This window comes from Salmo salar, chromosome 09 (assembly GCF_965601325.2).
Source record: "Salmo salar chromosome 09, fSalSal1, whole genome shotgun sequence".
Taxonomy (NCBI): domain Eukaryota; kingdom Metazoa; phylum Chordata; class Actinopteri; order Salmoniformes; family Salmonidae; genus Salmo; species Salmo salar.
This window is the reverse complement of record NC_138299.1, coordinates 145,721,594-145,734,624: the sequence shown is the minus strand read 5'-3', so window position 1 is coordinate 145,734,624 and position 13,031 is coordinate 145,721,594. Positions and strand designations below refer to the sequence as shown.

General features: G+C 47.1%; 1 protein-coding gene across 2 annotated transcripts in view; it reads left to right on the top strand.

Annotated features, from left to right (window-relative positions):
* The window catches only part of LOC106613131 (2-phosphoxylose phosphatase 1), a 51,841-nt gene extending 39,782 nt beyond the window's left edge, over positions 1-12,059 (top strand). For both annotated transcript variants that reach the window (XM_014215089.3, XM_014215090.3), the window contains exons 4-6: positions 3,865-3,991; positions 9,770-9,909; positions 10,024-12,059. In XM_014215089.3, the coding sequence (XP_014070564.1) occupies positions 3,865-3,991; positions 9,770-9,909; positions 10,024-11,081 (1,325 nt within the window). In that variant the 3' untranslated portion in view covers positions 11,082-12,059. The remainder of the gene's footprint in view (positions 1-3,864; positions 3,992-9,769; positions 9,910-10,023) is intronic.
* The last annotated feature ends 972 nt before the right edge of the window (positions 12,060-13,031 follow it).

The following is a 13,031-nucleotide window of genomic DNA, read 5'->3' as shown; positions in this document are numbered from 1 at the left end:
AGATGATGAAGGGTCATGGTTAGAGGATATAGAGGATAAAGGGTCATGGTTAGAGGATAGAGAGGATGAAGGGTCATGGTTAGAGGATAGAGAGGATGAAGGGTCATGGTTAGAGGATAGAGAGGATGAAGGGTCATGGTTAGAGGATAGAGATGATGAAGGGTCATGGTTAGAGGATAGAGAGGATGAAGGGTCATGGTTAGAGGATAGAGATGATGAAGGGTCATGGTTAGAGGATAGAGAGGATGAAGGGTCATGGTTAGAGGATAGAGAGGATAAAGGGTCATGGTTAGAGGATAGAGAGGATAAAGGGTCATGGTTAGAGGATAGAGAGGATGAAGGGTCATGGTTAGAGGATAGAGAGGATGAAGGGTCATGGTTAGAGGATAGAGAGGATGAAGGGTCATGGTTAGAGGAGAAGGGTCATGGTTAGAGGATAGAGAGGATAAGGGTCATGGTTAGAGGATAGAGAGGATGAAGGGTCATGGTTAGAGGATGAAGGGTCATGGTTAGAGGATAGAGAGGATGAAGGGTCATGGTTAGAGGATAGAGAGGATGAAGGGTCATGGTTAGAGGATAGAGAGGATAAAGGGTCATGGTTAGAGGATAGAGAGGATGAAGGGTCATGGTTAGAGGATAGAGAGGATGAAGGGTCATGGTTAGAGGATAGAGATGATAAAGGGTCATGGTTAGAGGATAGAGATGATGAAGGGTCATGGTTAGAGGATAGAGAGGATAAAGGGTCATGGTTAGAGGATAGAGAGGATAAAGGGTCATGGTTAGAGGATAGAGAGGATGAAGGGTCATGGTTAGAGGATAGAGAGGATAAAGGGTCATGGTTAGAGGATAGAGAGGATAAAGGGTCATGGTTAGAGGATAGAGAGGATAAAGAGTCATGGTTAGAGGATAGAGAGGATAAAGGGTCATGGTTAGAGGATAGAGAGGATGAAGGGTCATGGTTAGAGGATGAAGGGTCATGGTTAGAGGATAGAGAGGATAAAGGGTCATGGTTAGAGGATAGAGAGGATGAAGGGTCATGGTTAGAGGATAGAGAGGATGAATGGTCATGGTTAGAGGATAGAGATGATGAAGGGTCATGGTTAGAGGATAGAGAGGATAAAGGGTCATGGTTAGAGGATAGAGAGGATGAAGGGTCATGGTTAGAGGATGAAGGGTCATGGTTAGAGGATAGAGAGGATAAAGGGTCATGGTTAGAGGATAGAGATGATGAAGGGTCATGGTTAGAGGATAGAGATGATGAAGGGTCATGGTTAGAGGATAGAGAGGATGAAGGGTCATGGTTAGAGGATAGAGCGGATGAAGGGTCATGGTTAGAGGATAGAGAGGATGAAGGGTCATGGTTAGAGGATAGAGAGGATGAAGGGTCATGGTTAGAGGATAGAGAGGATGAAGGGTCATGGTTAGAGGATAGAGATGATGAAGGGTCATGGTTAGAGGATAGAGAGGATAAAGGGTCATGGTTAGAGGATAGAGAGGATGAAGGGTCATGGTTAGAGGATGAAGGGTCATGGTTAGAGGATAGAGAGGATAAAGGGTCATGGTTAGAGGATAGAGAGGATGAAGGGTCATGGTTAGAGGATAGAGATGATGAAGGGTCATGGTTAGAGGATAGAGAGGATGAAGGGTCATGGTTAGAGGATAGAGATGATAAAGGGTCATGGTTAGAGGATAGAGAGGATAAAGGGTCATGGTTAGAGGATAGAGAGGATGAAGGGTCATGGTTAGAGGATAGAGAGGATGAAGGGTCATGGTTAGAGGATAGAGAGGATGAAGGGTCATGGTTAGAGGATAGAGATGATGAAGGGTCATGGTTAGAGGATAGAGAGGATGAAGGGTCATGGTTAGAGGATGAAGGGTCATGGTTAGAGGATAGAGAGGATGAAGGGTCATGGTTAGAGGATAGAGAGGATGAAGGGTCATGGTTAGAGGATGAAGGGTCATGGTTAGAGGATAGAGAGGATTAAGGGTCATGGTTAGAGGATAGAGAGGATGAAGGGTCATGGTTAGAGGATAGAGAGGATGAAGGGTCATGGTTAGAGGATAGAGAGGATGAAGGGTCATGGTTAGAGGATAGAGATGATGAAGGGTCATGGTTAGAGGATAGAGAGGATGAAGGGTCATGGTTAGAGGATAGAGAGGATGAAGGGTCATGGTTAGAGGATAGAGAGGATGAAGGGTCATGGTTAGAGGATAGAGAGGATAAAGGGTCATGGTTAGAGGATAGAGATGATGAAGGGTCATGGTTAGAGGATAGAGAGGATAAAGGGTTATGGTTAGAGGATAGAGAGGATGAAGGGTCATGGTTAGAGGATAGAGAGGATAAAGGGTCATGGTTAGAGGATAGAGAGGATAAAGGGTCATGGTTAGAGGATAGAGATGATGAAGGGTCAAGGTTAGAGGATAGAGATGATGAAGGGTCATGGTTAGAGGATAGAGAGGATGAAGGGTCATGGTTAGAGGATAGAGAGGATAAAAGGTCATGGTTAGAGGATAGAGAGGATAAAGGGTCATGGTTAGATGATAGAGAGGATAAAGAGTCATGGTTAGAGGATAGAGATGATGAAGGGTCATGGTTAGAGGATAGAGAGGATGAAGGGTCATGGTTAGAGGATAGAGAGGATAAAGAGTCATGGTTAGAGGATAGAGATGATGAAGGGTCATGGTTAGAGGATAGAGAGGATGAAGGGTCATGGTTAGAGGATAGAGAGGATAAAGGGTCATGGTTAGTTGATGGTGATGTTGATGATGATGATGATGGTGATGATGGTGATGATTTTAGTGATGGTGATGGTGGTGATGATGATGATTTTAGTGATGGTGATGGTGGTGATGATGAAGATGATGATGGTGGTGATGATGATGGTGGTGATGATGATGATGGTGGTGATGGTGATGATGGTAGTGATGGTGATGATGGTGGTGATGGTAGTGATGATGATGATTTTAGTTATGATGATGGTGGTGGTGATGGTGGTGGTGATGATGATGATAGTGGTGATGGTGGTGATGATGATGATGGTGGTGGTGGTGATGATGGTGGTGATGATGGTGATGATGATGATTTTGGTGATGGTGATGGTGGTGGTGGTGGTGATGGTGATGATGGTGATGGTGGTGATGATGATGGTGATGGTGGTGATGGTGATGATGGTGGTGATGATGATGATGATGATGGTGGTGATGGTGATGATGATGGTGATGATGATGGTGGTGGTGATGGTGGTGGTGATGGTGGTGATGGTGATGATGATGGTGATGATGATGGTGGTGGTGATGGTGGTGGTGATGGTGGTGGTGGTGATGGTGGTGATGGTGATGATGGTGGTGATGATGATGGTGGTGATAGCCTTCCCTGTAGCTCAGTTGGTAGAGCATGGTGTTTGCAACGCCAGGGTTGTGGGTTCGATTCCCACGGGGGGCCAGCAAAAAAAATGTATGAAATTGTATGAAATGTATGCATTCACTACTGTAAGTCGCTCTGGATAAGAGCGTCTGCTAAATGACTAAAATGTAATGTAAAATGTGATGGTGGTGATGATGATGGTGGTGATGATGGTGATGATGGTGGTGATGATGGTGGTGGTGATGGTGATGATGATGATGGTGATGATGATGGTGGTGGTGATGGTGATGATGGTGGTGGTGATGGTGATGATGATGGTGGTGATGGTGGTGATGATGATGGTGGTGGTGATGGTGATGATGGTGGTAATGATGGTGGTGGTGATGGTGATGATGATGATGGTGGTGATGGTGGTGATGATGATGGTGATGGTGATGATGGTGGTAATGATGGTGGTGATGATGGTGATGGTGAATATACGTGGTTCTCTCCCCTCCCAGGACACAGCCCTGTGGACTACAAGCTGCTGTCTATCCAGGTGATGATTCGCCATGGCGACCGTTACCCCCTTTACGCCATCCCCAAAACCAAGCGGCCTGCCATCGACTGCACCCTGTCCCCAAAGAGGTGAGAGCAACGCCCACTGACTGAACATCCAATCAAACCAAGGGAATGTTCATTATTCATTCATTAAGGCTGTTAAATAAAGATGGCCTCCTGAATTAACTGAGTCTCTAGTGTAAATGTTAGCTATTCCCTCCAGCTCCACAGTTTCCATTAGATCATTGTGAATACAGGGCAGGAAAGCATGACACATAGACATATGATTCAGACACACTTCTCTCCTCAACAGAACTAGCTGGCAGGAACCATCCATAATAATCACATTTCTCTCCTCAACAGAACTAGCTGGCAGGAACCATCCATAATAATCACACTTCTCTCCTCAACAGAACTAGCTGGCAGGAACCATCCATAATAATCACACTTCTCTCCTCAACAGAACTAGCTGGCAGGAACCATCCATAATAATCACACTTCTCTCCTCAACAGAACTAGCTGGCAGGAACCATCCATAATAATCACACTTCTCTCCTCAACAGAACTAGCTGGCAGGAACCATCCATAAAAATCACACTTCTCTCCTCAACAGAACTAGCTGGCAGGAACCATCCATAATAATCACATTTCTCTCCTCAACAGAACTAGCTGGCAGGAACCATCCATAATAATCACACTTCTCTCCTCAACAGAACTAGCTGGCAGGAACCATCCATAATAATCACACTTCTCTCCTCAACAGAACTAGCTGGCAGGAACCATCCATAATAATCACACTTCTCTCCTCAACAGAACTAGCTGGCAGGAACCATCCATAATAATCACACTTCTCTCCTCAACAGAACTAGCTGGCAGGAACCATCCATAATAATCACACTTCTCTCCTCAACAGAACTAGCTGGCAGGAACCATCCATAATAATCACACTTCTCTCCTCAACAGAACTAGCTGGCAGGAACCATCCATAATAATCACACTTCTCTCCTCAACAGAACTAGCTGGCAGGAACCATCCATAATAATCACACTTCTCTCCTCAACAGAACTAGCTGGCAGGAACCATCCATAATAATCACATTTCTCTTGTCAACAGCTCATTCCCCCCAAAAAATGCAGTTTTGGCTGCATCAGAAAATGATACCACTTTGTCTTGTGAAATTAACCCTCTCCCCTCTCTTACCCCCTAGTATTTTCTAGTTAGCACATCGTTGAAAAACTTAAGCAATAATTGCTATGAAGAAGAGGGGAATGTGAGAAGAGAATATGAGCTGTTGTTAGTTGAAGTGATTAGCTGTGGTTATGCAGTGTGGGATTTGGAGCTACAAGATGTTCAGTCTCACTGTTCCCTCTGGGATTGTCTGCTATGTAATTATCTGGAGTGTCAGGGAGGTCCTGCTTGGGGCCAGAGGTTTGCTTTCGCTGGTGCTCAGTCTCAGACCTAGGAGCATCGGAGGGGTCAGACTACACTGAGACTCTCTCCTTATTTCAGTGTGACTATGTTGACTGTCTAACAGTCATTCTGTCTCTCCTTTTATCTGTCTCATTTTCTCCATCTTGTTTTCCCTCCATCTCTTTCTCTCTGGTAGACTGTCATTGTTATCATTATTGTGATGGGTGTGTTTACTGCATCTGTTTCCTGCTACTCTCTGATGCACACACACACACACACACACACACATTTTGATATTTGACATTTCTCTCTTTCGTGTTCTCTCATCTTCCCATATTATTTTATCTCTCTGTGTATTACTGTCTTATTATCTGTTCAGCTCCCCCTCTCATCCACCTATCATCCTGTCTGTCATCCCACTGTCACCTCCCCCTCTCATCCACCTATCATCCTGTCTGTCATCCCACTGTCACTTCCCCTTCTCATCCACCTGTCATCCTGTCTGTCATCCCACTGTCACCTCCCCTTCTCATCCACCTGTCATCCTGTCTGTCATCCCACTGTCACCTCCCCCTCTCATCCACCTGTCATCCTGTCTGTCATCCCACTGTCACCTCCCCCTCTCATCCACCTGTCATCCTGTCTGTCATCCCACTGTCACCTCCCCCTCTCATCCACCTGTCATCCTGTCTGTCATCCCACTGTCACTTCCCCTTCTCATCCACCTGTCATCCTGTCTGTCATCCCACTGTCACCTCCCCTTCTCATCCACCTATCATCCTGTCTGTCATCCCACTGTCACTTCCCCTTCTCATCCACCTGTCATCCTGTCTGTCATCCCACTGTCACCTCCCCCTCTCATCCACCTATCATCCTGTCTGTCATCCCACTGTCACTTCCCCTTCTCATCCACCTGTCATCCTGTCTGTCATCCCACTGTCACCTCCCCCTCTCATCCACCTGTCATCCTGTCTGTCATCCCACTGTCACCTCCCCTTCTCATCCACCTGTCATCCTGTCTGTCATCCCACTGTCACCTCCCCCTCTCATCCACCTATCATCCTGTCTGTCATCCCACTGTCACTTCCCCTTCTCATCCACCTGTCATCCTGTCTGTCATCCCACTGTCACCTCTCCTTCTCATCCACCTGTCATCCTGTCTGTCATCCCACTGTCACCTCCCCCTCTCATCCACCTGTCATCCTGTCTGTCATCCCACTGTCACCTCCCCCTCTCATCCACCTGTCATCCTGTCTGTCATCCCACTGTTCACCTCCCCTTCTCATCCACCTGTCATCCTGTCTGTCATCCCACTGTCACTTCCCCCTCTCATCCACCTGTCATCCTGTCTGTCATCCCACTGTTCACCTCCCCTTCTCATCCACCTGTCATCCTGTCTGTCATCCCACTGTCACTTCCCCTTCTCATCCACCTGTCATCCTGTCTGTCATCCCACTGTTCACCTCCCCTTCTCATCCACCTGTCATCCTGTCTGTCATCCCACTGTCACCTCCCCCTCTCATCCACCTGTCATCCTGTCTGTCATCCCACTGTTCACCTCCCCCTCTACACCAGTCATCCAGTCTGTCATCCCACTGTCACCTCCCCTTCTCATCCACCTGTCATCCTGTCTGTCATCCCACTGTCACCTCCCCCTCTCATCCACCTGTCATCCTGTCTGTCATCCCACTGTTCACCTCCCCCTCTCATCCACCTGTCATCCTGTCTGTCATCCCACTGTCACCTCCCCCTCTCATCCACCTGTCATCCAGTCTGTCATCCCACTGTTCACCTCCCCTTCTCATCCACCTGTCATCCTGTCTGTCATCCCACTGTCACCTCTCCTTCTCATCCACCTGTCATCCTGTCTGTCATCCCACTGTCACTTCCCCTTCTCATCCACCTGTCATCCTGTCTGTCATCCCACTGTCACCTCCCCTTCTCATCCACCTATCATCCTGTCTGTCATCCCACTGTCACTTCCCCTTCTCATCCACCTGTCATCCTGTCTGTCATCCCACTGTCACCTCCCCCTCTCATCCACCTGTCATCCTGTCTGTCATCCCACTGTCACCTCCCCCTCTACACCAGTCATCCAGTCTGTCATCCCACTGTCACCTCCCCCTCTACACCAGTCATCCAGTCTGTCATCCCACTGTCACCTCCCCCTCTACACCAGTCATCCAGTCTGTCATCCCACTGTTCACCTCCCCCTCTCATCCACCTGTCATCCTGTCTGTCATCCCACTGTCACCTCCCCCTCTCATCCACCTCCACCTGTCATCCTGTCTGTCATCCCACTGCTCTGCTCTGTCTCTCATCATGCAGATGGCAGTTTCTGAAAATATATTATTTATAGAAAGGGAAGTCATTGCTGTGGCTCTTGCCTCAGTCAAAAGTGTGTGTGTGTGAGTGTGTGTGAGGGCACTGTCTACTTTGATTGGCACAACAGAGTGATCCCTGGTGACTTGCATAACCTTGGATCTTGGCATGTCATTCTGAACATATGGCCGATAAATTCCTCCCCATTCCTCTTTTTGGGATATCTTAGTCTCTGGCCATTTGCAAAATTCAACATGGGCATTTCATTCTGAGCTGATGGGTCTTGCAGAGGAAGAGTCAGTAATCTGAGTCATCTGTGGTCACTGGGCCTGGCCTTCACAGAGCTGAGAGGACTGGTGAATATGTCTGCTATGAAGCCAAACCTCCAACGTAATTACACATCTTCGTGTGGCATGTCATAAGAAGGCATAACCTAAACCACATGAGCACTCAGGTATTCTGAGTTTGTATATGTACTCTCTGCCTTTGTCTCTCTTCTTCCTCTTTTCCTCAGTTCTCTCTCTCTCTCTCTCTCTCTCTCTCTCTCTCTCTCTCTCCTCTCTCTCTCTCTCTCTCTCTCTCTCTCTCTCTCTCTCTCTCTCTCTCTCTCTCTCTCTCTCTCTCTCTCTCTCTCTCTCTCTCCTCTCTCTCTCTGTGTGTGTGACTGGTCCAGTATTCAATGCCATCTGGCTCACCACACTGACATTCCACGCCAAGTCAGAGCTGAAAGGGAGGGAGGAGAGAGAAACAGAGATGCAGGGCAAGACAGTCGAGAGAGTGAGACACAGTGAGATAGAAAGAGTGAGACATAGAGAGAGAAAGCGAGTGTGACACAGAGAGAGAGAACGCGAGAGTGTTAGAGAGAGCGAAAGCAAGAGAGAGAAATAGAGAGAGTGAGACATGGAGAGAGAGAAATAGAGTGAGGGATGGAGGGAGGGAGACTTGGGGAGGATGAGATGTGGCCCTCCTGAGAGAAGAGTTCAGTTTTGCTTGTGCTGCAATAGATGCACCAGAAGTGTGTGTTTGAGCAGGCTGTGTTGTCTCTGGGGCGTGTGTGGATTATGTGTGTGTGCTTGAGAGAGAGAGAAGAGAGAGAAACAGAGAGAGAGAAGAGAGGTAGAGAGAGAGGAGAGAGAGAAGAGAGAGAGAGAAGAGAGGTAGAGAGAGAGAGAAACGGAGAGAGAGAGAAGAGAGGTAGAGAGAGAGAGAGAGAGAGAGAAGAGATGTAGAGAGAGAGAAACGAAGAGAGTGAGAGAAGAGTGAGAGAGGAGAGAGAAACAGAGAGAGAAACAGAGAGAGAGAGAGAGAAAGAAGAGAGGTTTAGAGAGAGAGAAACGGAGAGAGAGAGAAGAGGGAGAGAGAAACAGAGAGAGAAACAGAGAGAGAGAGAGAAAGAAGAGAGGTTTAGAGAGAGAGAAACGGAGAGAGAAGAGAGTGAGAGGAGAGAGAAACAGAGAGAGAAGAGAGAGAAAGAAGAGAGGTTTAGAGAGAGAGAAACAGAGAGAGAAGAGAGTGAGAGAGGAGAGAGAAACAGAGAGAGAGAAGAGAGAGAAAGAAGAGAGGTTTAGAGAGAGAGAAACGGAGAGAGAGAGAGAAGAGAGTGAGAGAGGAGAGAGAAACAGAGAGAGAAACAGAGAGAGAGAAGAGCGAGAAAGAAGAGAGGTTTAGAGAGAGAGAAACGGAGAGAGAGAGAGAGAGAGTGAGAGAGGAGAGAGAAACAGAGAGAGAAACAGAGAGAGAGAAGAGAGAGAAAGAAGAGAGGTTTAGAGAGAGAGAACAGAGAGAGAGAGAGACTATTTCTAAAGGTCTACAATCTGGGTCTGTTTTTATTTTGATCACTGTGTAATTATGGGGATCTATTCTGCACTAGCATATGGGTTATATGCAGGATCCTAGGGGGCAGATGGAGCGTGTGTCTGTGCGTGCATGTGTGTGTGTGTGTCTGTGCGTGTGTGTCTGTGTGTGCGTGTGTGTCTGTGTGTGTGTGTGTGTGTGCATGTGTGTGTGTGAGTTGGCACTAGCATGCAGAGTCGACCCACTGTCTCGATCTGTCTGCGGTTTCTCCAGCTGGAAACTATTCTCCCTCCTTAGCCTGCCTCCTGCATCTCTGTTCATCTCTCTCCCCCCTTCCAGGAAACCCTCCCACCCCCAGCTGAATTCTTTCATTGGTCACATGGCCCAGGGGGGGCGTGGCCGCTGGGAGGGGACTCTCAGCTCGTTGCCCCGCCTCCCTAACCACAGCACCTGTGAGATGGGTGAGCTCACTCAGACAGGTAACCAACCAATCAGTCACATTAAAGATGCGTGATGAACCAACCAGTCACCTTCCAGATGGACTGGGTTTAGATCTGAAGTGTTCAACCAATCTCTGTCTTCCCCGTCTTCAGGTGTGGTGCAGCACTTACGCAATGGCCAGCTCCTTCGCCTAGCCTACAAGCGTCACAAACTCCTCCCGCCCAATTGGTCGACCAAGCAGGTGTGGGTGGAGACTACGGGCAGGAGCCGCACCCTCCAGAGCGCTATGGCTCTTCTGTATGGGTTCCTGCCAGACTTTGACTGGAGCCGTCTTACAGTCCACCACCAGTGGAGCACGTTGTTCTGTGGCTCAGCCTGCGACTGTCCTGCTAGGAACCGCTATCTGGAGGAGGAGCAGAGGAGACAGTACCGCCTCAGAGCGGCAGACACTGAACTGGAGAGGACCTACGCAGACATGGCCCGTACGCTAGGTCTGCCCCCGCGCCAGCTCAGAGCTGCCAACCCTATAGACTCTCTGCTGTGCCACCTGTGCCACGGCCTGTCCTTCCCCTGTGTGGCAGCAGGAAGTGCTCTCGGCAGTGGGGGCTGTCTGACTCTGGCCCAGTTCGCTGTGATCCGGAGGCAGCAGTTAGAGGACGAGGTGGACAGGAGGAGGGTGGGACTGTATCGCCGCTACGCCGTGCTCGCCACCCACCCCTACCTCAACCGCACCGCCAATCGGATGGAGCGCTTCGCCAAGGCCAACGCTCCGGGTCGAAAACCCCGTGCTGGAGGAGAGGAGGCGTTCACCCTGTCCTCGGCTCACGACGTCACCGTGGCGCCATTACTAAGCGCCCTGGGCTTGGAGGATGCACTCTTCCCGAGGTTTGCGGCGAGGGTTGTGTTTGAGTTGTGGAGGAGTCCGCCCGCAACTCAGGGACAACATAAGGGGCAAGGCCAGGGCTTGGTTAAGGCTGCTTGGTTGAAAGGGGAGAGGTCAAAGGGTGGTAATTGGGGAAACATGTTTGTGAGGGTTCTGTACAACGGAGAGGATGTGACTTTCCATACCACCTTCTGTCGCTCACATGGCCGCAACGCCGCACAGCCGCTATGCCCCCTGGGTAACTTCCTGTCGTTCGTCAAGAAAGACATGTTCAATGTCCTCAACGCCACGTCCTACCACAACGCCTGCTACCGACGGACAGGCTGACTGACAGATGGAAGGATAGAGAGAGAAAAGGAGGAGGAGAAGAGAATTAGTCAGAGAAAGGGGGAGTTATAATTTAGCTGATTTTGGAATTTGTTAATAGCTCTTTTCCCACTTTGATGGTAGTGTCCTTTTGACATTTTCTAGTCACAAACATTCCTAGAAAGCATAAATGCTGATCATACATATCACTGCAAAAATACATATTTTCACCAGCAAATTCCTATACACAAACACACCTCCCGGCTTACTTTATACATACTCTTCATGCCTTCTTGATCAGATGTCTTTGTCGATAAAGTTTGACTTCTAAACTGACAGCCTTGTGGTGTCGACAATCACACCCGGATACTTAACCTGCAATTATACACATTTCAACATTGACCTTTCGACAATTTTTTTGTTTTTGAAAAGTTTGTAAGGAAAAGAGGTGGAAGGACTCAGACACTTTATTCACACATTCCTACTGGGAATGTTGAGATTCTGCTTTTCCCAAATTCCTGCATTGAAAGGGGAACGTTGAAACTGGAAACACTAATGCTGGATTAGTTCATATTAAATGTAAAAACTGCCATTTATAATTTGTCTTGATATTGTCTGACATTTTGATTAAAATGATGCTGGAGACCAATAGAATTAAGGTCAGTTTTGCTGTACAATTAATTTATTTTAGTTTACTCAACCACATACTTTAAGCTGAAGTAGATTTCAATGTTAAGAATGAAGTCAATCCAACAATTTACGCTCAATGTTTACTGAATAATAAAAATATTCTGCACCTTAGTGAAGGCTAGTTGTTATGGCACTTACATTCCACTGCTGCTGTGAGATGGTAATAACAGTTCATAAATATGTCATCAGTAATTGTAATTTCTGTGGACATTTTTTTTAATGATGCTCATCAGTTTGAATAATTATCATTTTTACTATAAAGCACATTACACAGTGGGCCACGAAGTAATAAAACTTGTTTCCTCACAACTGTCTCTGTATTGTGAAAACATATGAGCTAACATATGTTCTGAATTCCCCAAGTCTCATAGACTAGACATAGTAAACATAAATCCAGGACAAATCAGTATGATATGTTAGGTTTGGTATGGTAACATGAGATAGAAGGTTACTTAGGCAACAACGAAAGGTGGATAGTTGGGCCTATAATGCAAATGTCCAGCAACCCAAAGGTTACGTGTTTGAATCTCATCACGGGCAACTTTGCAACTACTTACTACTTTTTAGCTACTTTGCTATTTAGGATGTTAGCTAACCCTTCTCCTAACCTTAACCCCTAACCCTAACGTTAGCATTAGCCGTCTAGCTAACGTTAGCTACAACAAATTGGAATTCATAACGTTTTCAAGTATTGTGGTGGCAGCATCATGTTATGGGTATGCTTATCATTGGCAGGGACTGGGGAGTTTGTCAGGATCAAAAGTTAGAGTAAAACCCGCCTCAGTCTTCTGAAAACCTGACCCTGGGATGGAGTTGTATTTTTCAGCGAGACAATTACACAAATTGTAATGCCAAAGACACCAGGATGGCTTTCCAAGAGGTGTTGAGTGTTCCTGTGTGGTCTAGTCTCAGTCCTGACTTAAACTTGCCTGAAAATCACAGATAAGGTTTGAATATTGCTGTCCATCAATGATTTCCAACCAAATTTAATGAGCTTGAGCAATTTTTACAAAAATTGGTCCTCTACTCTGCCAATTAATCCACACATAAAACGGTCAACCGAATCGTTTCTAGTCATCCCTCTTCCTTCCAGGCCTTTTCTTCTCTTGACTTTATATTGCAATTGGCAATTTCATAAATTAGGTGCATTACTGCCACTGACCTCATTCGTCTTTCAGTCACCCACGTGGTTATAACCAATGAGGAGATGGCACGTGGGTACCTGCTTCTATAAACCAATGAGGAGATGGGAGAGGCAGGACTTGCAGCGCGATCTGCGTC